The 26,752-nt window shown below is 32.0% G+C and overlaps 4 protein-coding genes across 9 annotated transcripts in view; 1 reads left to right on the forward strand and 3 right to left on the reverse strand.

Annotated features, from left to right (window-relative positions):
• Positions 1 to 1,746, reverse strand: part of ZnT63C (zinc transporter 63C) — a 40,416-nt gene extending 38,670 nt beyond the window's left edge. For all 3 annotated transcript variants that reach the window (XM_068771473.1, XM_068771472.1, XM_068771474.1), the window contains exons 1-2: positions 1,254 to 1,746; positions 82 to 266 (exon numbers count right to left, since the gene is read on the reverse strand). In XM_068771473.1, coding sequence (XP_068627574.1) covers positions 82 to 258 — 177 coding nt within the window. In that variant the 5' untranslated portion in view covers positions 259 to 266; positions 1,254 to 1,746. The remainder of the gene's footprint in view (positions 1 to 81; positions 267 to 1,253) is intronic.
• Positions 1,747 to 2,355: 609 nt separating this feature from the next.
• On the forward strand, positions 2,356 to 4,102 carry LOC137928599 (mitochondrial inner membrane protease subunit 1). Its single transcript, XM_068771485.1, has 3 exons — positions 2,356 to 2,540; positions 2,608 to 2,729; positions 2,812 to 4,102. Exons 1-3 carry the CDS (start codon positions 2,528 to 2,530, stop codon positions 3,160 to 3,162), a joined length of 486 nt encoding a protein of 161 aa, XP_068627586.1. The 5' UTR covers positions 2,356 to 2,527; the 3' UTR covers positions 3,163 to 4,102.
• Positions 3,191 to 16,304, reverse strand: LOC137928993 (lysosomal acid glucosylceramidase-like). The gene is made up of 12 exons (XM_068772002.1): positions 16,196 to 16,304; positions 15,378 to 15,511; positions 12,419 to 12,524; positions 11,681 to 11,822; positions 9,651 to 9,807; positions 8,925 to 9,085; positions 8,452 to 8,575; positions 6,827 to 6,940; positions 6,042 to 6,186; positions 5,445 to 5,524; positions 4,898 to 5,178; positions 3,191 to 3,465 (listed from the first exon to the last, which is right to left on the reverse strand). The coding sequence occupies exons 1-12, from the start codon at positions 16,266 to 16,268 to the stop codon at positions 3,351 to 3,353; spliced, it is 1,632 nt and encodes a 543-aa protein (XP_068628103.1). The 5' UTR covers positions 16,269 to 16,304; the 3' UTR covers positions 3,191 to 3,350.
• Positions 16,305 to 20,662: 4,358 nt separating this feature from the next.
• sd (TEA domain transcription factor 1 homolog scalloped) overlaps positions 20,663 to 26,752 on the reverse strand; it is a 107,809-nt gene continuing 101,719 nt past the window's right edge. For all 4 annotated transcript variants that reach the window (XM_068771455.1, XM_068771456.1, XM_068771453.1 and 1 more), the window contains 3 exons: positions 25,432 to 25,598; positions 24,276 to 24,510; positions 20,663 to 22,890 (listed from right to left, as the gene is read on the reverse strand). In XM_068771455.1, the coding sequence (XP_068627556.1) occupies positions 22,777 to 22,890; positions 24,276 to 24,510; positions 25,432 to 25,598 (516 nt within the window). In that variant the 3' untranslated portion in view covers positions 20,663 to 22,776. The remainder of the gene's footprint in view (positions 22,891 to 24,275; positions 24,511 to 25,431; positions 25,599 to 26,752) is intronic.

Here is a 26,752-nt window from a genome sequence, read left to right on the forward strand (position 1 = left end):
TTCAGTATGAAGTCCTAATTTATCTGGAGCAATATTGTATATTTGTTAAAAAGCTAAAAATACATAGTTATAGGTACTTACTTTAACAGATAAGAAAGCAATAACAAGGGCCGCCACATCGCTCAACATATGGAATGAGTCAGCAACAAGGGCCATTGAATTGGTCACATAGCCGACTATCAGTTCCACAAAGAAAAATGTACCTGTCAGCCATAACATGGACAGCAAGCGACATTTCTTATCACCAAACTTTCCCATTGTGTCTACTGGAAAAGTGCACATCTATTAATAATCATAAAAATAAACATATACAATGTATCAAAACAGTTTACTCATTCTCTATATGGTAGACAATTGTTCATGAGACAACACTATTATAGTTTTTAGATACATACATAAATCAGCATTTTTTGAAGTTGATCATGGACAATACTCTATGCCAGGGGTATCAAACTCACAGCTCGAGGCTTAGTCAATATATCAAAATTTCTACCAAAATAGAATAGAGAAAAAAACAATGTCTTATGGAAGATATGTCAAGTATCAGGAGGTAAAAAAATATCATTTGCAAATGTTATGGATACACATATGCATTATTCTTAATGTCGTTTGTCAAAGTGAGTAATTACTACTTCTTGGGCAATATCTAAAAATACAGTTCAATTAACATATACACTACAAAAAAAGGGAGTCTCACAGTTGAGATATCTCCCCAAAGCAATTTTAAACTAAATGTTTGTAAATACTGTCCTGGATAATAAAACAGAAAATCTAGATTTTTTCACTTAAGTTTTGTATATTTATCAATGAAATATTTAATAGGTTTTAAAATGATTAATGAAAAACATGTCGCAATTTTTTGCTTCAATTACTACATTGTTTGCCAATAAAAGTATTCATTAATTTAGAGTACCGGATATTAATTAAATGTCTCTCTTCTATATTTATATACTTTTAGTTTTAACACATGATTATTGGAATTTATGTGATTTTTCGTTGAACATGGTTTATCTTGTAAAAATTTGTCATATTATTACAAGATAAATTATGGTTAAAGAAAAACACAAACATATTTCTGTCAAAGTATCAATAAACAAAAAAGAATTATGTTTTGATAAAATGCATTGAAAAATTACATTTATTTATCCCGAAAACGAAACCTACTAAGCAGATTTTTAGTTCCTTGATTGATAATTAGTTACCTATTTTTAAAAAGACCAGTGAAATGTATCACATTTTAATTTGATACTTACAAATATTTTATAAAATTTTCGATTAATTCCAAGTGCAGCAAAAGCAATTTGTACCCATTAAGAGTTCATGGGTCAGCAAGTACACGAATAATGTACACTCATTTGACGGGAGCACATTGATACCCAGTTACAATATTGATTCAACACTTTATCTGGGCACGAGTATGAAACACCTCCGTTATGTGGCAAAACCAACATTTAACAAAGCTATGTAAATTGAAAACAAATCCTTAATGTTCTTATTCTTTGAATTCTGTACTAAACAATGCGATAAAAAACCTCACGTGAAAGTAAAGATAATCGACATCCACAAAAATTTTAACAACTGTTTCATTTACAAAAATTTCAAATATTGATACATATTTATAATTAAGTTTAAACGTAAAAGTTAAAAATGTTTGTCGAGATAAAATTATTGGCAATGACGAATTTTTCGCTCATTCAAATTCAATGTAAATTAATTCACACCACTATAATTCGTCTACTGCCTGAACACAACTGTCAAACAACGGTTGAGTGAACGAATAAGCAATGTGACCAGCAGGTGTTAAAAATATTCGCTATTTTTTAAGCAAATATTTGTTAAGCATATACGTCTAATTATTTTTCAAAATGAAGCACAATATTTTTGAAACGATTATGTAATTAATGGGTATAAAAAATTAATCAATAACAAATAAATATTATATTGATAGAAATAACCTTTGAAATTATGTATGTAATATAATTTTATTTAGGTATTGATTAATTTTTCCCAATCAAATAAAGCTCATAAAATATTTATTATTATAACTGTTATAAACTGTAGCTTTATCTCAGAATTAAAATATTTTTGATTTCCTATACAGGAATATTCCTCAGTTGTGACAACTCTTCCAATTATTGGAATTGTAAAAATAGTTAATTATGTTATAACGTATATATTCATAAGTGTAAATTACATTGCAATTCTCGTTGTTTTTCGATTTATTGCCACTATTTTAATGAGTCATTAAATATGAAATAACTTCATGTAGATTCCCATACAGTTTTTGATTTTCCGTCATTTTTTATGATTACTAGAGTGGTCACATCGTTAGATAACTTCAATCATTCATAGTTTTATAGGGTAAAGTTTAAGATGATTTATTTTATGAAATTGGTCTATTAATTTAACAACAAAAGTCAGTTGCTTCCAGGAAAGTTTATATTAAAATACTAACTATTGTGGAAATAAATAAAAACTACTGAACCAGTTATTGTTGAAGTATATGTTATAATCTTATAAAAAATGAATGGTAAACAAAGGTAAGAAGTTGGTCTAATTGAATAATTTGGACGAATTGTTCCAAGTTAAATTTGTAATTAATTTCAGGATTTCGCATTAAGATGACGATACTTAAGATTTTAGGGAAAACCTGTGGTTTTCTCGGTTATGTTATACAATATGCGTGTGTCACTCACTGTACATTTGAATATATAGGAGATTTTGTGATGGTAATTTTTTCTACAATTACATATAAATGATGGAATAAACACGTCGGACGAACGTTTTGATAATCCTTGATTTTATTTTCAGTGTTCTGGCCCCTCCATGGAACCTACATTAGAATCAAATAACATATTACTCACTGAACATATATCTCCTCGAATGAGAAAATTGCGACGTGGTGATATTGTGATAGCTATCAGTCCTTCAAATCCTCGACAAAATATTTGTAAAAGAATAATTGGTCTTCCTGGAGATAGGGTTAAGGGATATTTTAGAAGTCAAGTTGTGCCTAGGGGACATGTGTGGTTGGAAGGTGATAACTCTCGGAATTCATCAGATTCAAGGTTTTATGGCCCAATCCCACAGGGCTTAATTCGAAGTAGAGTAATGTATCGAGTTTGGCCTCTAAATAAAATCCAATCACTGACTGAACACTAAAAATGAATGTAATGATAGACAATTAACTAAATAAAATTTATATTCTTTCTTAAATCACCAAATAATCCTACATCATTTATTTTTGTCATAAATTAGTAAAATAAGACTTGCAATTAACACATTTGTAAAATGAAGAATCTATGTACATTATTGTTTCATTGTAAATGTTCACATCAATTCTTCAAATATTAAAACAAAAGCTCGTCGTTAATTTCTATTGTCTTCACAGATTCTGGCTCCATAGAAACATCAATGTATTTGTTCACACTGGTTTTGACACGGACATTCACCTGAGAACTCCTCCTGTAAAAAAATGTTTGTGAAAAAAATGTTATCAAACATGTTTTATATAAAATGATTTTTATCTTCAGTTAAGGTAAACATAGCAGGGACAATTGCTGTTATAACAGCAAAAATCAGATTCTCAGATTTTGTCCCCAAAAAACTGCAGATGAGTGAATTAAGTTTAAGTTCATAACAGATAAATTAACAAAAAGATCCATTTTCAGGGTTTTCATCTGCACAAAAGTGAGTTTAGTTTGTTGTCGTACCTGTACAAGGTCTAGTTATCTCTTTCACATACCTATTGGTTAAATTACTTAAAAACCTTTTTGGCAAAATGATTTTAAAGTAATCTTTTAAACTTAAATAAACATCACAATTTGGTAATCCAAGTATCTGATTTCTGTTTATAAGTAAATAAATATAAATATAATAAATAAAATATACATGTAATTAAAAAAATACATTTACATATACTCATATACACATAAGGGGGTTTCAACCTATGTACTGACTGAATATAATATATTCTTTTCACCAAGTAGATGCAGAAGTAATTTAACAAAATACCACCTGCAGTGGAATCGAGGGAGCGTACATCAATTAAAACCATTTTTCCAAACTAATACTCCTATAGGTATAAAACTTAGCTATATTTTTTGGCATATTAAAAAAGTTATTACAGGCCACATCACAAAGCAGGCAAGGACCAGTATCTTATATTCATGTCCATAAACGTTATAGATTACTTTTTTTAATCAATAAATGGTAAGAGCAGTCCAGCTTCGGACAGGGAAAGGGTGTTAAAGCATATTTTGAAAAATGATGATATAAATAGATGCTATTTTGTTGGAGTTGTGTTTACCATGGATTTTCAGAGGTTGTTGAGACCAAAGTTCACCATTCTTTAAGAGGCTTAAGGGCCTATAATCTTGATTGTTTGACTGACTGGTCACTATGTATGGTAATTTTTTGAACCTTTTACTAATAACTAATAAGCTAAATTTAATTACAAAAAAACAATGTATGAATTATTGAATTATGGTGGAGACAACTTTAAGAATATTTATGTGCCTAATAACCAAGTTTTATGATATCTAGTATAAAGTAATGTTAATTTATTGGTTGTTAAAACAGAAACAACAAATTTATTTATTTTCAAATATACTCTTAATCTAACAATAGGTGCTGTGTTAAATATAGAAACATTTTTGTGTTATATTCAGTGAGAGAACTTTTTAAACTAACTTCTTTGTAAGTGTTCTATTGTAAAAGTGAAAAACAAAAAATCGTAAAAGCCTTCGGGAATACTTTTTTGGTCACTAACTCTTTCTGTTAATGGCAAATACAAGTCCGTAATATTTTTCTCCTAAAGAAATAAGGTTTGGTTTATTTTACCTAGGTTTGCTCGTTTTTTTCGTAAAATGAATTGTGATTTGAAAAAGGAACTTACGTGTTATGTAGCACAACGACTAAGTTTCCTTGTGGGGTGATAACTGCGATGTTTGGCACTGTGGTAACAGTCAAGCGTGATACTTCAACCACTACAGAACCCGGCGGGATGAATTTAGAAAAGTGTCCCATGGCATAGAACATTGGATTCTTGATGAATTCATCAGAGTCCCCGTGTACTAATATAGGCGAGTCGACGAAGTTATCCGCCCAGTTGGGTCCACCGTTTTCGTCTAAGCATAGATTCCAGTCGATCCACCCTACGACGAAGTTATTCAAATCCTGTTAAAAAATAAAAATGTTGTTTATATGTTTTGTTTTTAATGTGACAATGACTTCCAGCTTATTCAGAATTTCAAGAAAGCCTCTTTACAAAATGGGAAGTCCCGACGACTATTATATATTCTTTAACTAATCTTAAAACAACTTTATGCTGTATTTGTCAAGCGACCACACTCTTGTATGTAATTTTTTAAAAGTACATTAACTATCTGTCAACAAAACTGACTTGTAAAAATTTATTATGATTATATGAAGTTTTATGATACCTCTAGAATACTGCGGATGTATCGGGAGGCACGTGCCCAGGAACCAGCCTCCACCTTGTTTTGGTCCCATGGCATAGGTCCTAAAAATAAATTTAAATAAAAATTCAGTTTTTTTTAATACAAATAGTAAATTGAACGAACAAACCAGAAATACACTCGTGAATTTTATTACAAGGGAGAATTTAATGGTTCAGACAGGTAGGTAAAATATTTATTTCTAGGCTTAATTTTAACTTTATATATTTTGATTCCGGATAATGATTTATGACACAGAAACAATCTCTCACTGTGCGCTTTAATGACTAGCTCACATGTGAAAAAGGCTGTTCAGGATTTCTCTGTGAGATCGAACCGATTTGGTAGTGCCAAGTGGCAACTAGTTAGTAGTTACATAGAGCGCATAAAAAATATTCGCTGGGGCTTTAAGGTTTTATATAGACTATGATCTAATAAGTGCAGCGCATGACGTGCGCCCATAACGTGGACGAGCAACGAGCAGCACGTTTCCAACCGGTCCAACTGGAAATCTAGGATTATACCCAGTAATGGACTTTGCAATGATGATAAATATGGGTTTTCAAATATACAAAAACGAACCTTCACATGCTTCCGTGGATAACAGAATTTTATTAGGATATCTATTTTGTATTCTAGTTAAAACGCTGGCAGGCACGAAGTTTCCGTAATAATGAATTGCTATTCCGTCGATGTACTCGATTGACTTGGGATCTCCTCTTTCCATCTGAAAGGAATATAGTTGCTTTAGTTGACCAAAACTTCTAGAAGTAATTTTTAGCAGGGAATGAGTAGACGCATTTTTCTCCTAAACGTGAATTAATTTATGTTCATCAGCTACTTTTTCAATTTTTTTTACACTGAGTCTGCAATTGTAGGTTAAATTTATTATAAGTACTATGATAGGTTATAATCATACAAAACACAACTAATTTGTGAATGTTTACTTTGATCATTAGGTTATGAACAAAAAGAACTAGATGTAACTTTCAATAAATAAGAAATTTAAATTAGGTTCGTCTCTCATAAACACATTAATTATTTCACAGTTTTTTGTTTTAACTGTATTTCTATTATATGCGTATGTATATTTTTTTATTTCATTTATTTGTTTAAATTAACGGATCAGGGACCCTGATGAAATATATTTGGTTTATACACAAAATAGTGTAATGTTTATATATTTTTTTTAATATTATATATTAACCATTAGGTTTTAATAAATTATCGCTCGTTAATTTAAATAATTAAAACCAGAAACTTAAATCATTATTCGAGATGGTTTCACAAATGATTCGTACATTATATGGTAAAAACATAATCTAGGCAAATAAGTTGTTTTTTGTATGTATTTTGGCAATGCATACCCCTCTCAGCCATATCGGCAAGATGTATCGTTGATCGTCGACAGCCAGTATCAAAGTTTCATTGAAACGGGAGTTCCTTATTGTAGGTCCAAGATTGTTTGCAACCCATTGGCCCTGTGTTTAGAAAAAATGTGATTGTTATTTTAACCATATTATTATTATTTGCATTTAAATCGCGTACTTTTTTTACAAGTTTTTCAACTTAGTAGGCAATTCTTTTTTAAATTATAACAGTTGATCCAGTTACTACACTTGAATCTTTATATGTTATCGCCCAATTGCTAACCTTCGAGAGAGATTTTCTTTTTGACAGACGACGGACTTTGAGTAATGTCTAAAGTGCCTTAGAACTAGAACTCCTGCGCCGCGCGACTGTGTGAAACCTTCATGATATTAACTGATAGCATTGCCTTAAGTCATTTCGTCTGGAACGTCCGTTTGGTTTACCTCGCACTAACTTTTCATTTCAATTAGAATAGAAAATCTGTCTTTACTTTTAAAATATCTTACTTCTGCACTTAGGGCGCGTAAGATAAGCCGACGTTTTTAAATTTTATAGATCGAAAGTAAATTCATGGTTGTTTATAGATAAAGTGGTCTGCTTACCATTTTGGTGCTCATTTGGCGCCAAACAGTAACGTACAAGCTAAACCGTGTTTTAATTTTAAAAGCATAGTGACTAGGGTTATATTTGGGTTAAAAAGACCGACTTCATCTCAAAGTGACCAAGTAACACAAGTGCAGCGTCGAAAGCGTTTGGTATGTTGGGAGTCGTTCCAGCCCATAGATGCCCACTGCATGGCATAAGTCTTCCCAAAGATATCTATGGTGGGATATAGTATATTCATCATGCTTGGTAGGCGGGTTAGCGTTACCAGTATGGTTTTATAGTACGCAGAGGACGCTGTTGTCCATCGTCAGCCGTCAGGTGGCCAGCGATGTAACTAATCATTATAATATATATATATATATATATTATATAGTTAGATGCTCTATTGGCATTTACAAATACCGTCGGTTAAAAGCGCAGGGCGTAAATGGTGCGTAGCCGTTACGCCGGTACGCCGTACCTCGTTTTAGATAACAAAGTTTGAGGGCTCCCGCGGGATTTTCGGTTTGGGGCGCAATATACTACAACCGAATAGGAAGCGCATATTATTTATTATGTGCGCTTTATATCAACTAACAGTCGATGACTGATTCAGAAATGTCTGCAAAAAGCTTTAAAAGTTTCAAGCCTATTTAAAATCATTCTGTATAATTTGATCACATAGAAATGTGTACATTCATTTATGTTTTCTATTGGAATGCGACCGACAACTTCAGATAGTAAACAATAATTTTTTTTCTCAAAATTACAATTTTTGAAACCAAATTTTATAAACACTTTTTTATACTATTTTATTATAATTATTATTTACTATTTGTGATACTAATTATTTCTGAAAGTATTTTTAGATAAGACGTGCGCGTAATTGACCACAAATAAGCTTTACATGCACTCTTTAAAAACTTTCACACTAAAACCAATCACGCTACAAATGAAAAAAAACATTCCCTTAGAAAAGCGATGCTTTAAGAATTTGAAAAATATTTAAAAATATTGTTCATAAAGTAGTAAATACCAATTGTGTGGGGAACCAGCCCAAAGAGTTGAAATTAACAGCGGGAATGATGCCATTGATTGGTTCGTTGGTGGTTGTGATCGCCCAGATCTTCACATTCTGTTTGTCGTACTCTTCAATGAAACTGAAAGAAAATATTCATATATACACGTACAGAGTGGACACAATCTGAATTTTTTCTTTATTTCTATTACTGCCAAATTATAACATTAAGCTGTCATGAACGCATAATTGCATCAACTTTGTCATATATATCAAACAATGTATAACTGATATAAAGTTTAGAACATAATGTTTATTATGTAAGTTATAAAAGTAGAACCTATATCATATGCGTCAAAAATACTTAAAAGTAAACAAATAAATTGTATACATAGATTAATTATTATAATTTTGGTGAGATTAATGATAATAAATACAATAAGTTAATGATTAAAAAGTATAATAAAATATGATTTTGAAGTAAAACTTACCGTAACTGATAATCAGCGTATGTTTGATAGAATTCACGCTTGATTTGACCGAAGCCTGTGATCTTTTCGTTGGTCTTCATCCAGACCGGCGGGGACCAAGTGGTCGCTGTAATTTTGATTCTCTTCGTTGCTGCCTCTTCCGCCATTTTGATCATAGGTATCTATGTATATAGTGCATTATGTAAATATAAATTTGCCAGAAGATTCACATTTGGTTTATTCATATTCGAATAAACTAAATGTGACTAGACTTTACAGAATTAGGAGAGAAATAAAATAAAAAGCGTTAATAATATGTTGTGAGACACTTGCCGCTAAAATAGAAAAAGTACAATAAATATTGTAAGGCATAGTCTGCTAAAGAATTAGATACCCCGGTTGTGGTATTCATTGCATTTTATAGCGGTGGGTCTCTCATTAGCCATTTAGGTAGCTTGTGAAAATGTATTTTCTGTTTATTCATATTATAATTGACATAGGATTATTTAAAGTGGACTTCTTTTTGTTTTCGAAAAATCAAAATAATTTTTTTGAAACACTTTCAAAGCTTCGTAAGACGTCCATCAACGATGTGGACAGAACCTTATTAAGGTCGTATAAAGATGGTGAATATAGGCCGTTTGTAACTACACCTGCTGGAAATCAATGGCGGAGGCCTATATCCAACAGTGGATGTCTTTCAGCTGAAAAGATGACGAGTAATGAAATATATGTCTCTATGAGTACCTTATAGGAAAAATCTTCAGGGCTAAGTGAGTAGTTGGTTAGTCCGCCATCATTCCAAGGTAGTTCGTTGTAGGTGTACGGGTGTGTGGAGAAATCTGCGCCTCCTATGGGCACTCGGATCATGTTGTACTCCAAACCCTCGGGACCGAAGTAAGTGCTGTAATAAAAATATGTTTAATAACACATGCTGATCTTTGGAATAGTATGGTAAATAATTTTGAGTGCGATAGTTTTTTTACGATAGGAAATGAAAGTACATCAACAGATACCGGATGAGCTAGAATTGGGTAACATTTAAATCACACATCCTAAGCAAACACAGGCTACGAAGGTTGTGGTTAGGGGTCTTCTAAGTGTGTAAGTCTTCACGGGACCCAAACGCGCTTATTACGTGAAACAATTTTATTTACACAACAGTTCGCACATTGTGTGATGTATCGACATATCTGCCCGAAAAGAAGTAGGCTACAATATATCGCATTATTAAAAAAAAAAAAAAACAGTTTAAAATAGCTTGCTCTGGATATAGTACAGACTGACCATAAACAAAAATATTTATGAAATATTATTGTTAATTATAATTTTAAAATTTTTTTTTCCCGAAACAGAGGCGCCATGTTGCACTTTTCCCGGCTAAAAAAAGTTTAGGTCAATGTTCGAATACTCTTCTAATAAAGTAATGAGTAAAGGAGTTGTAAAGGCGGGATCTATACTAAATGTGAAAAACGCTATTTTTGAGTTTATAACACTATAATTGAATACTTCTTTTGACGTTTAGTTTAACTAGATAGTTTTGTATAATTAGGTTAGTCTTTCATTTGAATAATAACATTCTTCCACTTTGCGAGACGATGAAAAACATATTCGTAAAGATAAATTGTATATATATGAAAGTATTTATGTAAAAAACTAAACAATTTTATTACTTTTTACTAAAAAATATCTGTAATATTTGACCTTATTGTTTTGAAATTAATTTTTAAGATTAATTAACATCATTAAATAGATAATTTTTACGATATCATTTAAAATAATCAAAGTTCATTACTGACACGATAACTTACTGAAAAAATATTCTTATCGTGTACTTACTCTGTGAGTGCTTATAGCGTAAACGGTAAGGATATCGCTTAATTACCACCTAAATCTTGTTATCATTCATAAATGAGTTTATGCTCGGAGTTTTTTTATGATTGATTGGCTTTGGGTATATAACCTTTAATGGGGTGAAAATATAGCTTTTTTGTAATCAATTAATATATGATTTGCAATATAAGTTATTTTGGTTAAAAATCAAGATTATGTAGCGAGATTACTACACATTCCATTTTAAATATTATTTACTATCTGTCCATGCAGACTTTGTACTCCCAGATATCATCCCGTTGCATAGCAATAGAAAAAAATCAATCAATGTAATCATATCTGAGTCATCAGATTATACAGATCATTGGAAATATGTGTAAAAGTTTTTTGGCGACAAATTCGTCCATTTAAATTATCATTTAGACCTTCTACTCCTAAAAACCAATCATGTTTATACATTTCGCGCCTTTTTATTTTGTATTTCACGTCACTTTAACTTTGTTGCTTAAGTTTTTTTTCATTGTAAGAGAAATTTTAATAATTATTTACGCTTTATCAAAATTTTTTTCCCGAGATCGAATCAAAAATGAAAAAATCCGTTAATAAATGATAGTCACCGCATAGCGGAATGGTAAATTGAAATGGCAGAGGGAAGACCACATAGCGCGCAGAACAGGTGGTCGCTGGGGTCTTAGGTTCTGGAGTGGAGACTGCGAGTCGGCAAAAGGAGCGAGAAACGTCCAGCCCCAGTTTGGATTGACGACGTTGTTAAGGTCGTCGGAAGACACAGGATGCAGACTATTATCAATCAGTCCTATTGGAATTATATAAAGAAGGCCTATATTCAGCAGTAGACGCCCCACAGCTGAAATGATGATGACTTATGGCGTCCGAAAACAATAAATGTTAAAGGATTTTGTTGCATTGCCCATGATACTACTTACTCAATGAGCTGCTTCTGTGCACCTTTGGACAGCTTCCGCCAGTTTATACCAGCGGCGTCAGTGACCGAGCCTCCGAAGCCTTCGATTAACTGCTTTGTAGAAGAGGTGATGACTCGAAGAACAACTTCTCTTGCTTTGGCAACTGTTGAATAAATAGGAAATAAGTTTCCCATACTGCACCTATGTTTTTTGCAATCATAATTTAAAGAAATTCTTCATAGATCTATTTATATATCTATAAAAGCATATTTATACTGATTTTATTTTTGGACAAATATAATATAATGATATTTGGTTAAGTATGTAGAGAATTTAGTCCCAGTGAAGAAATTTTCACATTACTGGAAGTCATAATCTTTTACAGTAATAACCAGTTAGTGAAAAATGTGATTACCGTCGTAATCGGAATGTATATTTCTCATATTCTTCTTTAAACATTCTTTAATAAGTTATTCTTCTACTGACGTCATATGACTGCTAATACTTAAGAAGTTTATCAACGTCAACATACTAAGGAAGTAACTTTGAATCGTATGCCTATAATATTCACAGACGAATATTCAAGACATATTCCTTTTAAATATTCTTCTATATATTATTACATTCTAGCATTTGGGCTTAAATTGTTTAAAATTCATCTTAAAATATAATATGAAGCTCAGTTCGAAGTATATATTAGTATAACTTAGTGAATCTAAAAATAGTAGAGTTAACAATATCCGTTATATTTGTACATACATTTATTTCGAAGCGAAGATGTGATGTCTTCATCGAAATCCTCATTTTTGGTCGCTTGATCTTCGCTTTGTACAACACCGTAACTTTTTTCAAAGCGTTGTCCCCCCTGGTATCAAAATAATGTCTTGTTATTCCAACGATGGTATAAATTGGTTACAAAATGAAATAAATACTACCCCTTTATATATCAAGTTTAACATTTGAATCTTAACACAATAAAGTACCAAAACCTATGAAGTATAATATGAAATTGACATTTCCCTTAAGGCTCCCTTTATTAAAAAAGTAACTTTTTTGTCAAACACAGATCAAAAAAATTCGACACAAGCTCGAGTTAATTTTGTGATCCATTTCACATACATCTTCGATACCATTGTTGAAGTCATACGTTCCTGAACTTTATTTATATTTATTATGTTATAGAAGGATTAATTAACTAATTTTCTATTGATAAGCTTTAATACATATAGCCTGTGTCGATTTATCGATATCCTTGTAAACAAACTTGTTTCATATTACTTCTATGAGATATAAGACAGTATGTCTACAAAGGACAGGTATTCTAGTTTAGTAACTTTGTTATTATATCGCATGAATGATGAACTCGTGACTGTAATGTGGTCATACTTGAATAATCTCAATTATTAAACGTTTTTTTTATTAATCACCTTCTTAATATCCTTTTGTTTATCTATATTGTTAAAAATATTTTAGATTTAAGTATAGTTGATAAAGGTCGTTGGGAACAAATACACATAAATATGATAACTCGATATCTAATCAATATTAAAATAATTTCAATAACAGGATAATCTTCTGAAAATCATATGAATGCATTTGTAGTACCCGGATTTTGATGACTGACCGTGTCCTTGTCCCCATAGATATCTTGTTATAAAATATCGGCTTTACTTATTAAGTTATTATGGTAAAATTTTGACTATTTTAACGTTTTTTCATTAAATCTTCACGTTTATTATGTTACCACGAAACTGCTGAATAGCACATCGGTTTTACAGATTGAATTTGCATGTATATGTATATAATAATAATCATAGTATTAGTAATATAAAATATCAACTGTACGAAATTTATGTTGTAATGTTTATAAAGAATGGTTAGTTATAGGCGTAAAAGCCTTAAATGATTGTATGGTTTATTTTTCGGCCAAGTGCTTTACTGTAATAATAACAAGACACATTAAATACTTTTTGTATTAGAATGCGTAATGTCAATAACTTCTTATAAGTCTACATGGACAGATAATAAGACAGTAAATAATAATTATTGTATTTCAAATTTTGAAAAAGGTTTTTCTTACTGTACTATTATCATTAGGTAATTTATTATTTGTAAAACTATTGATTTTTGGATAGAGTATATATAGATTAATTGACATCAAATAAGCTATACATTCACTTTAAAGCTTTAACGTCAATAACCAATCACATTATATTGCAGGTTTTGTATCACCGAAAGTTTTTTTTTTTAAAATGTAGATTACAATAGATGTTTACGATAGTCATTTTAACTTTATTCTGTTTTTTTTTTTAATTGTGACGACTTAAGTAAAGCCTTGTCACATCTGTTCCATTATATTATTTAATCCAGTTTTAAGTTTTCCGGAAATAATAAATAAATATGACGTTCATAAAATAGGAAAATAAACTGTAAGAATGATTTTCCGCTGATTTTTTACTGTTTTTCTGTTCTTCCAAGTTGTAAAGGCAACTTCTGAACAAATTTAATATGTGTAATTTGACACTGTATGTGCTTATGATAAGATTGTAATTTGCCTGTAGTCAGTTTTGAAGAAGGAAACCTGCTATTAGGACCCCTACTGTCAACAGCTGATAAAAGTCAAGTAAGCAAAAAAGAAATTATTTTAAAATTAATGGCTACGGTTTGATGATCAAAAAATGGTGTCTGTAGAAATATATATGTTATATTACGCCATATATAATGTCAATGCCTATAAAATAGCAACGAGTAGTTAAACATGAAGGCATATGTTTTATAATTATGTGTAAATGGGCCATGATAAAAAATATCAAGAATATTATTCATATAATTCGATGAACCTTGCTCGCGGGCTATTACATTACAATATACATTTATAAAGTAATAAATTAGTAGAGTTGTTTTGCAGTTTAATAAGACGTAGTAATAACATACAGAGTAAAAAAATTGCCTTCACTTTTTATGTAGCGTTAACCGTGGTACTTATGGTAATATGTACCTGGTTTAGCAGTTTATTATAGATTTACAGAACATGTTACCACATATATTCTATAAATATTGTTGACTATTATGAAACATTAAAGTCAAGCTTTTAAAGCGATTTCTATATTTAACAATTGTATGTTAATTGTTATTTTCAAATTAGTTTTAACATCACTCCTGTAAAACTGTACCAATAGAAAAAACATTGATGAAGCAGTTTATTAAAAAAAAATGTGTCGTCTGTGATATAAATCTATCAGAAGCTATTGATATTTATGTAGTTTTCTTTATGTAAAACGACAATTTAAGATAATTCATTACTATTCGTTACGTCTATTAGGATTATTTCATTATTTAAAACAAACATTATGCGATGTAATGAATTTTAATAACTTTTTTATTTCAAATATTTGTATTATTATGTATGTATTATTTCCTTGCCGGTTACAGCGTTTTATAGTTCCTTAAAGTCTGCTGCAAGCCACAAAAAGATTAATAATAAAAATTAATAAAAATCAAATACCGCTGTATTTGATTTAGAGTAAAGTCTGTTTAGATATTATGTGAAAGGAAGAAAAATATTATTTTTTTAATAAAAAATGTATTTAAGATACATCATTTTTAATGACTTTTGTTTTTAATTTAGAAAGGACTGTTTTTATTTTAGGGCTCTAGTGAACATTTATTATTTTGAGGTTTATCGCAAATAAGTTTTATTATGTTGATGACTACTTACATTGCTGCTACTATAAGCAACAAAAGTTCCCGGCTCCGGGGATTCCCTGGTGATGGTGTCGCAATATTCAGCATCGCAGACGCAAACTATCGACCGGCCTGGTATTCCCACATCACGCGGCCTGCACGGCAAATCTGTATTCAAAATAACATAAACGACGTTATTTGTACGCGTTTAATATGTGCATTATTACGCTATGTGAATTTGTTTGTGTTAAAGCAATTTACACTCTATTAAATTGTTATTTAGTACATTTTTTCAACGAATAGCTGTTTAATAGGAAAGTAAGTTAATTAATAATAAATTAAGTAAAGAACGTAAAGTTTGTTTTATTAGTTTTAATTTTTTTTTTTCAAATTTAATTTAATAATTATTTTCACGATTCTTAATTGACTTTGATTTGTGGGACGGCCTGTACATATTATGTATGTATAGTCTAATGCTAACAATAATTTTATGCTTTATACTATAATAAATAACTATGTATGAGTTTCTAATTGTTAATTGAAATATAAAAGAAAATACAAAATTTATTAAATACGTATATCGTTTTTTTGTCTATAAGTAAATACTGTGATAGTGAATTGTGACTCTCAAACTATAGCAATTATATAATAAATTTTAACTTGTTGATTTTGGATTCTGATACCGGCCCTAATATAAATAAACATGAATATATCTGATTAATTATTAGAACAAATGTTAAGAAGAAGTTCAAAATTGATATTATTCTCAATTGATGAATATTATATAACGCGATAGTATAATGCAATAGTTTTTGTCGTCGAAACTTTTATTTTTAAAAAAATAATACATACCGCAATTGCCAGAATAAAATTCACTAAAGAGTATTGTTAACGTTATAAAAAGTAGATTAGGTTTTTTAGACATCGTGACGAATTTAATCCCGTGAATGTCTTAACTCTGTCCACTTGAAGTAACGAATAAGTCAATATAAAGTGGTGCGGTAACGGAAATTTGGAAGTTTAATCGATCGAAAGTTGATTGTTTATAATTAATTTTACATTATCTCCTTATCTTCTATGAATAATCATAGATGTTCGAGTATTTTTTTGGATAAGTAATTTATTTTATCAGATGATTAAATAGAAAATTCACGGTCACAATGTTGTCTATTATAAAGGGTGTTCAATAAATCAACTTCAAGCCGAAATTGAGTACGTAGTGGATAATTAATTAAAAGTCGGTCACGGTTTTTTTTTTTAAAACGCTGCTTGTATTAACATTTCGGGTGTATGGTGATACAAAAAGTACTTTTTACTTTCTAGTGTTCTTACTTTCAAAACCATTAGGTTTTAATTTTTAAGTCGTTTATTCAACAAGATTACATGTGTAGATATTAAAAAATGGAAAATGTAGGTCAATTGGGGTTTTATTGTCAGGAGGTAAGTCAAAAAAGTTCAACTTTATAAGATTAGTCGCAGCATCACCATTAAGGTGATGTTAAATAACTTAACATAAAAAATACTTAACCACAAGAAACATCGGAACCGGTAGACTGCGCCATTATCATTTAAGTAACATTTTATTAAAATTTCTTGGGTTTGCTAGACGATGATTTATGGGACAGCCCCTATATACTTACTAAATAGAACATAGCAACAAAAACAAGAGGTAAGGAGTTAAGGGGGGTATCAGATATTTATCGGTTAGAGGTGAGGACGTTTAATAATTTACATGCATTTAACGCGTGTTTGATTTTATTTAATGTGGCTACACGGGAGTCCGGTTGAAAGTGGCCTGCATTTTACGTTTTCTGACGGGCTCAATAAGGTCGTTTCTCCATCTTATTGGTGTACGTACTACACTTTTCTCGTCAGTCCGATGTCTCCACTCCATAACAACTAGGTCTCAGCGGCTATCGCTTATTTTTGTTAATTGTCGCAAATGTATTTTTTACAATAAATTGATTAGAGAGTTAATTCAAAAATAATAGTTAAATTTATTCGTTTCCCTACCTCTGCTTCAAAATAAGCTAGGGACATTCACATTAATATCATTTCCAATCAGTTACCTTAGTTAAACCGTTAAAACATACGCGTTGGAATTATTCAACGATCACATATAACGGATATGTTAATGTTTAAGATCATTTAATGTAAACGTATGTTTGGTAGGAAATCCCCGTGACGAACTGTCGACTATATTAAGTTTTATATATATATCCTAACATAATAAACTCATTGTATATTCTTATTGGCTGTTTATCGATGATATGAAAGAAATGAAATCCAGAGACTTTGAAATAGGACTGAAGCATCCTGAGTGATCATCTTTAGGAGTTTAATATGTGATTGAGTATGTAGGCGCGTTTAAAAACAGCCATCCAAGTCCTGCTGCAGCTGTAGCTGCTGTTTGATCGGCGTAGACGGTTTATCTTAAATGAAATAAAAGACTATTGTTGTTACTGTCCTAAACGACACGTCATTACAGATATTTGTATTGACAAATTTACATGGCTATTTATACTTATCATTATTATGTTAGGCGATGGACTTTAAGACATGGGCCTTCCTTAAAAGATCACCTGATGACCGGTCTTACGCTGCCTGCGTTTAGTGACTTTCCACGACCTCGGCTATGTCATCGTTCAATCTAGAGGGGAGCCTACCCATGCCATGTCTGCCGGTTCGTGGTTGCCAATACTTTATCTAGTTGTATTCCTGTAGCACACTAGCCGATACTTTAAATCCGTCGTCTACCAACAAGACAATTTTTCTCATCTTGCTTGAAGTGTGTCTTTAGTTGAGACTCGTAGGTTAGTAATTGGCGATAACATGTATGTAGCTTCAAATATTGTAGCTGAAAGTATTTAGCTCGAATTTATAGAAAAAAACTGAAAATCGCCGCCCTCACCGAATAAAATGAAAAATCCAAATGCACAAATTTTGGCTACATAAAACAATGAAAATAATTGTGTCCATTCATAGTATGGTGATAAGGAGTAAAGTTATTACTTTATATCGTATAATCTTTTTATTTTTATTTGTACTTTACCTTGTTTATTAAGAGAGAAAAATAACTTAACCTATCTTCTCCATCTTTATCCAGAAAATATTGATAAGTTAAACCCGATAAAAAGCTAACGGCGATTGTCATTTTATTCGGTGGGGCGGAGAAATGATTTCTCTCGACTACATATGAACTCTAGGGTGTAGAAATGTAACTAGAGACTATATATGTAATTAGTCATAAGTAGACTTTGTCGTTTTAGTCCATAGAAGCCTATTGTAACGCATAGCTCTTCCCCATAGATATCTGCTACACTCGGTAGGGCCATCGCAATGTGATATTATGGTACGCAGAGGACGCAGCTGTTCATCTGCTGGAAGTATGTCTGTAGACTTGTGCACGCTTTTACAATAAACTACCCCACAAAGCCATAATTTAATAAAATGTTTACTAAGCAAAACCTGTTAATAAATTGTATAGGATTTTTACGAGATGATAAGGTTTGAAATTAAATTGTTTAATCACATATTTATAATTTTAATTTCGCATAAAAATAAATTAAATCTATTTTTAAATAATTACAAAGTGTATAGACGACGTTGTAGCATAGGCGTTCTATGGAAAAGCATCGACTACTAATACAGGCACTAAATAAAATAAAAACCAAAAAATTTTAGGCAAAAGTCATATAAATAAACTGTCTTCTTTTTAGCCGATGGATGCTCATTACAAGGTATAGATCTCCCCCAAAGTATATATGGGGGATATACCATAAACACAAGTTTTGACAGCTTTTTTCAGAATTTCAGTATGGCAGTCGCAGTGGGGTATTATGGTATGCAAAGGACATTGCTGCCCATCCTCTGGAAACTACTAACTTTGTGAGAAGTGGACAGTGGACTAAAAAATTGTATCCCGAGAATCGAACTCGCAAACTACGATCGCAAGTCTCAGTTCTTGTCGTAAACATATATATATTTATTTACATAATAATGTATATATTTAGTATTATTTTCTTATTACGTCATTTACATATCTGACTATTTATCTCCTCACTTCTCCAAGATGTCAGGTAGAGAGTACTTACAAGGTGTTAAGTCAACCAATATACAGTGTGTAAAAAGAGTAAATAAATTCATTTGAGTAAATGTTGAAAAAACCTGAAGTCGTCGTTCAAAATAAAATTGAGTCTACAATAACAGCTATAATTATTGTTGCTATTATAGCAGGAATTTTTTATTAAAAGGGATTATGAAAATAATATACACTTGAATTTATGAAGACAATATAATTAAATTTTCATACAAATCTTTAACGTAATATTATCTTTAAAATACTGTACATATGTCGGCCGGCTTTGTAAATAATCATTTGCTTTCAATTAGCTAAGTCTTTACTTACGTTATGTACAGTAAGTGTTAAAGAAATAACTTTGAAAAGGATTCTGATAAAGCAAATGACCGTCCCCAACGCCGTCGACTATATCTTTTTAATTTTCATATTGATATGGCAGATTGTCGATATGAAAGACAGTTTGTAGAAGCAAAATTCACTTACAAATCTACAACTGAAACAAATGCACTAACAGTACCTTCTAGAGCACGATAACCTAAACCCTTCTCGCTGAACGTTGCCGTTCAAATTCCGCAAATAATCTAGCGAGACAATTACAACGGGATAATCTCATTTTGAGTACATAATTTAACCTTGAAAAAAAAGAGTAAAAAAATCACAATAAAACAGATCTCTTTAGCCGATTTCTTGCGATTCGTGTATACAAAATGTCACCGCTATAAAAAAAACCTTGAACTGATCGAAAATCAAAATGACAGCAAAAAAATTAAGTTCATTCACTTAAGTACTAGTTATTTCACATTACCTACAATTTTGCTGAACGACCATCGCCATATTAAAAAAAAAATCCTTAAATCTATTCACTTTACAATTTACCTAATATAAATCTATGAAATAAATACAAAAAAAATCTCTTATTATTATCTAAGATAATATTTTCCTATCGCATGTCTTGAAACTAAACTATTTAATGCACATAAGGTTACCGCTGTAAACTTAAAGGGGGGGTTCCCTAAAAATATTTGACTAAAAGAGAGATCAAATCATTGCCACGTTAAAAAAAATAAACTTATGCATAATCAGCAGGCCGTCACTCTTTGTACTTTAAAAGTTGAAAGAAAGCAGAAGCGGCCTCGGATAGGGGATCTTCCATAGACTTTCTATTATTGAGCTACACACTATACAATGGAAATGACGATTTCCAAACAACTGTATGGAAAACAATGTATGGTATTTTTATCCAAATAAAGTAAAAAACTACTTTTTTACAGGATATAGGAAACTACACAAGTTTATATATACAAAAGTCAACATACTCTAGAGCACCATAAACACCATTTTAGGGAAAACAGATATTTTCAAATAAAGAATCATAAAAAAAATAATCATAAAACATGGCGTTCCGAATATTTAGAGTAGTGTTGTAATACAGTTCATTATATATTTAATCGATGAATCCGATTATCGATTATTAAATCGTCATTTCCACAGTATTCGTGTTTTTCACGAACCGTTTAATTAAGTAATGTACAAAACTGTTATTATCGAGTTTTTATTAATGAAAACAGCTGCCAAATAAAAATTCAACTGATCAATTTAAAACACTCACATAAGCATATTAATTTGAAGAGCAAAAGATGAAAATATTCTAAATAATTATCAGTAAAGTTACTTTTTAAGAAGTTGAAAGCTCTCGAGATCATGTTTAGTGGCATGAAATGAAACTTTTACATTAGCTCTATATAAAAGAAACATGATTCTTTGAGCCTTAGAAATAAAAAAAAAATAAAAACAATTTTCACGCAAAATAATCCGAAGGTATTTGTAAACGATACTGCGTGCACAGACACATTAATAATCATTTTATAATACAATTTTTATACATCCATAACAACCTTCATTGGCTGGCTAACCGTAGTATGTACAATTTTATCGAGTGGCAAAGACTTAGGTGGCAGATATACAAAACGCTAATATCTTAAAAGTATAGAAACATTGAAAATATAAAAGTAATAAAGAATAATATAAAAGCTGCCACATGATGCAAAACAACTAAAAATAATTGATTTTGAATTCGGCATCATAAAAAATCATTAAAAATGAGTAACAAATATTGAATTGTACCAAGAGCACTTAAAAGAATCCAATAGATTTCTAAACATCTTAATAAATCTATACTTAAAACCAACCTATGTATTGATTCGCAGTATCCTAGATTTTAATCTTCCCACTGAACTGCAGTCGGAACAACGTAACGCAAAATGCAGTGGAAAGATTAAAAATGCTCAAGTAATTTATGTTAATGTAACATAATTATAGAGGCACTGTGTGTTGAAATCTATAAATTTCTTATATTGGTATTTTACACGCAATTATTAAGTGATGATTTGTTAAAGTTCTTTGTTTGTGATCCATTAAGGACTTGTTTTCTTTTAATTTTTTTTTTATTAAAGACGATAGACATTATTTTTTGGGGGTCGTTCCAAACGTCCACTGCTACTATATGATACAGATATTTAAAAATTGAGCTATACATAAATTTTCATTTACAAAAATACTTGTAGCGTAATTTTTCAGATCACATATTTTTTTTTCTACATTCGCATCACTAAATGTCGATAATAACGATCTTTTCGTCCCACATAGATTTTTTGAGTGTTACTACTGCATACATTATAGCAGCAATGTATTTACACATATTGAATGGTCCACATATAGCTGGTTTACAATACACGACTGTATTTTTAATTTTACATAGGGCGTGAAAGAAATATAATTCCTTATTTAGAATAAATAAAAAAGTAAACACATGTTTTAGAAAATTAAATAAATGGTAATGTATAGGTTGTAAATAGTCTAACACAAAGGTTCCCAAAGTGGTACAGGTGGACCCCTAGGGTGCCATGGAAAACTCGACAAAAAATAGGGGTTTAGAGCTAGTAAGTGGGAGTCTGAAATTTTATGTGCCTATAAGGCAGATAATAAATTAAGAAACTCAGCGAATGTTATATGTCAAAACTTGAACGTTATCTAGTATAAAGTGTTGAGGCATAATTCCCACTTTTTTAAATATTAATTCGTGGTTAAAACCATACAAAACGTGGTTAAAAGTAATTTTTTGTCGAGTTTTGGGAACATGGTAGAAAAAGGGTCCATCGGAACCAGCTGAATTTTAAGTCTTTATTAAGAAAAAGTTCGGAACCTCCGGTTTTAATGGAAGAATAAAACGATTGTAAAGTAAGAGACCAGCTCCGAAATATAAATTTGAGTTGCATCGTGTATGTACCGGTGCTGTATAGCCCGGTGTGGTCGCTGTGGGAGCAGAGTGCGGCTGTGGGCGTGCGCGAAGGGTTCAGTCTTTGACGAGCCTGTAGATGTGATGCTGGGCGCCATGCTCACTGTTCGACACTTCAAACACAAACGCCGCACACAATAATGTCTCTTGAGTATCTCTATTCGACACCACCTGTGGGACAATGTAAACGCACACAATTATTATAATTTGATTTAACGTAGTAAGAAATTTGGCGAATCATCGGAGGTGATGCGTAGAACATATGTGATAATGTGAAGGAAGAAAGAGGAGAATGAATAATAAAAACTTAATTTGAATCGAAAAATTTATCATGAAATAGGTTCCTGTCGGAGCGAGAAAGAAATGGCTGTCTCAACAGATTTACTTCTAAGGCATTAGGCTTGTTGTCCACGATGCGTTTTGGTAAACCGTGTTAACCGTTCAGTTAATAAAAAGTTTATAAGCTTGTACATAACTAGGCTACCGATGCACACAACGGTCAAATGCCGTCCCATTGAGATTTTTCTGCGCTAAGTAAAAAGATTATCCTTGCTTACGATACAGGACATTATATTCAAGGATAGATTGGTTCCCCACTAGATAGATCGACGAAATAGTTACGATAGCGGGAAGCCCCGCATCTAGGGGAACGTAATACCGGCCATCAACGGCGTCCATCGGTTGATATGATATATATAAAACTCAAAAACACAGAGAAAAAGATGCGGCCCGTTCAGGACAAGTGCGACGTAAGCGACGAAGGTGCCGTGATGTTTCTATCAAAGTGATCTGTACATCGAACACCGATAACCGTGCAGCACCGCGGTGGTACCATACAGCGAATTAACCGCCGATTTTCATGACCAAATGACGGTACCGTATAGTAGGCCTTAGCTTGCGGCATAATAATACATAACTAAAATGAACTTTTTAACACAGTTATTCTGACTAATACAGCTACTAACAATCAGGTATAAACAGGAATAAACAGGATGGATACGATTGTATCCATCCTAAGGTGTATATTTCTACTATATTAATAAAGATTATTAAGTGGTAGTGGACAGAACCTAAAACGCCGTTCTGTGCGCTGATGGCCACTGAAGACTTAAGTTTTTGGAATGGACACAAAAGAAAGGCCAGGGTATGTCTTCCACGTACAAGGTCGACAGACGACTTAGATTAGGGAGGACTTAGGTCATCAGAAGACTAGCTGTATGGTCGCTTCCAAACCGTCCTTTTGGAAATCTATGGAGGCCTATATGCAGTGGTTAGTCAGTCCTACAACTGAACAGTCATAACAATATGCATCATTATGCATACACATTTTTGTAAGACTTTTAATCATGTAAACTTGAGCAATAGTATGGTTTTATTGGCATAGCATATCATTTACCATTAGGAAGTGAATTCTATGTTTTTATTCTATATTATTAACAGGACTTTCAACCTGGAAGCCACGTAGAAAGTTCAAGGATTACAGAGGGAAACGATATGATAGTAATTCCTGCATTAGTGTTTATACATAAATTATTATTTTATCTATAGGCACCGACCTGCAGTATGGTGAAGTTCTCCAGCACGCTGTTCATCATATACTTTTCGGGCAAGTGTTTCAGCTTGTGGATGAAGTTGACCATGTATTCGCACATTGGCGAGCGTTGGATGCGGTACACGAAGCGCCCGCCCTCAAATCGCGCGTACTCCGTCTCCACCTTCTCCACCACCTGCTTCCCAAACGAGCACACCTTCGTGCTGCACGTTATTGTCATGTTCTCGTTGCTTTCGTAACTGAAACAAATGTAAAGTAGGTTACATAATTAAACAAAACCACTTGCAGTGCTCCTTATTGCCGGCCACTATGGTCAAGTTGACAATGTTTCAACAAACGATGCTTTATTGATGTACATGTTATGGAACACATCAAAACTTATTCAATATTACATTGTGTAAACCAGTGCTCCGCAACAGGTGTGCCCGGCACACTGGTGTGCCTTTGGTCGGATACAAATGTGCTGCTGTAAAAATTAATAAATTAGGATTTTACAATTTTTCATTTTACATATTTTGTATTTGAGACATAGTGGTACGTCACGTTCATTCGTCTCTCGAATTTAGTTTCCGGTTTACCGCAAAATTCTAGGAAAGATTTTAGTGTGCGGTAGACGAGAAAAGCTTGCGGTGCACTGGTGTACACTATAATCTACAACTCACTTATAATGTAAAAATCTACAACTGATGTATTTGGGCATTAATAATTCAGACTATATCAATGACATGGCCCGTTAACAATCAAGGCGGATTAACGATCTTGTTAAGTTGGTTGGTTCGTGTAAGACGATCCTGGATACGTGTCGCTTCCTACGGATCCTATTTGATATCCAAGGGGGAGGTCTCCATTCAGCAGTGAACGTCCTGCGGCTAAATTGATGATGGTAATGATGATCGTTTGCGGCATAAGGATCTGTTAAGTAAGATATACAGTTTTAAAAATGCATAACCATACCAAAATTATATATAAACTGATAATAAGTTTAAAAAACTATATAATAATCTTTCAGATCCGATTAATTTTGTTAAAGAGTTTCACTTGCTCCTTCTTATTCTTTTTCCAAACGGGGTTATTTTACTGGCCGCTATTGACTACAATCAACCTTCAGTAAAAATAGAAAAAGGTCCAAATACGAAATATGTTTATATGTAGATACTTACACACTAGTGACCCCGTAGAAGGCGCCCGGGTCGTCGAGATTGTTAGTGTTGAGGTCCGCCCAGAACTTAACTAGGAAGAAGGCGTTCCTCGGACCTTTCTCGTAGAGCTCTTTGAGGCCGCCTTTCTTTTCCGGGAATTTGTCGTTTATTTGTTGAACGTCTACTGACTGAAAACAAATACAAAGTTTAATAATGTGCTAATTGTCTAATGTCATGCAGTTTTGTTTATTATAGCATTGTTCTTACATGGTCTATAATATTATTTACAAAACTTTGTTCGATATTTTTCTAAGAGATAGAATCAGGAATAAGTAGATTCGTAGACGGACAAACGTAACCGTCACAGCCCAGCGGATAAGCAAGTTGACGTGGCATAGGGCAGGGACAATAGCGTGCGGAAAATGGTTAGCATAAAGTTGGAACGAAGACCATGGTCAGCCATCACCTACAAGGTGTAAAGGAGACCTTGTTAAGAATATTGAGAGACGCTGGATGCACGCCGCTTTCAACTGGTCCTATTGGAAATATAAAGTGAAGGCCTAAAAGATGACGTATGACTTGCAGCATATTAGAGACGCACTGGTCATTTCTTAACCAATGTTTTAAAATATAGTAGGGTAGTAAAATCAAAACCACTAAACAAGTATTACGCAAACGGATGTAACAGAAAAATCTTGTTTACGTATGAGAATCTTTTTACGATTAACAAATATTTTAACAAACAAAATAATCGTAATTATTGCTGAAAGCATTGAATAATCTTCCCAATTAGTCAACAGAGTACAAAGTGGGTATTATACGACTTCATTGATGGTTTGGTCTGGTACCTCTAAATGACTGAGCCATATTTTTATTAAAAAATGTGTCAAAACATCGGTATAAGTCTATCATGATAGCTTTCTTGAGAAGGTAGTTAAGCCCCTAAACAAAACCATGCTTAACGAAAAAAAATGATTCTTTCAGTAATACTTGGCGCCTGGTTATGAAGCTCGAACAAACCAATCTTGGTTAGAAAAGAACGTTCCTGGCTTCATTAGTGCTGAAGACTGGCCGTCATCTAGCTTTAGATCTTAATCTACTGGATTCTGATTTATGGTCAGTTTTAGAGAAGAAGGCTTGCTCTAAACAATGACAATTTGGAGTCAATAAAACCATACAAAAGAACGAAAATAAAAAGTTTTCCCGTAGAAAGAGTACATGTTGCTATTGATAACTGGCCTCAAGGTTTAAAGGATTATATTGCAGCCAATAGAATCCATTTCGAGTAAGCTTTTTATTTAAAGGTTTTCTATTAATGTATTCAACGAGTGCTACGTACAAT

This window comes from Battus philenor, unplaced genomic scaffold, assembly GCF_028537555.1.
Source record: "Battus philenor isolate CCGP_79_NKW_IND1 unplaced genomic scaffold, ilBatPhil1.0.hap1 SCAF_4, whole genome shotgun sequence".
Lineage (NCBI taxonomy): Eukaryota > Metazoa > Arthropoda > Insecta > Lepidoptera > Papilionidae > Battus > Battus philenor.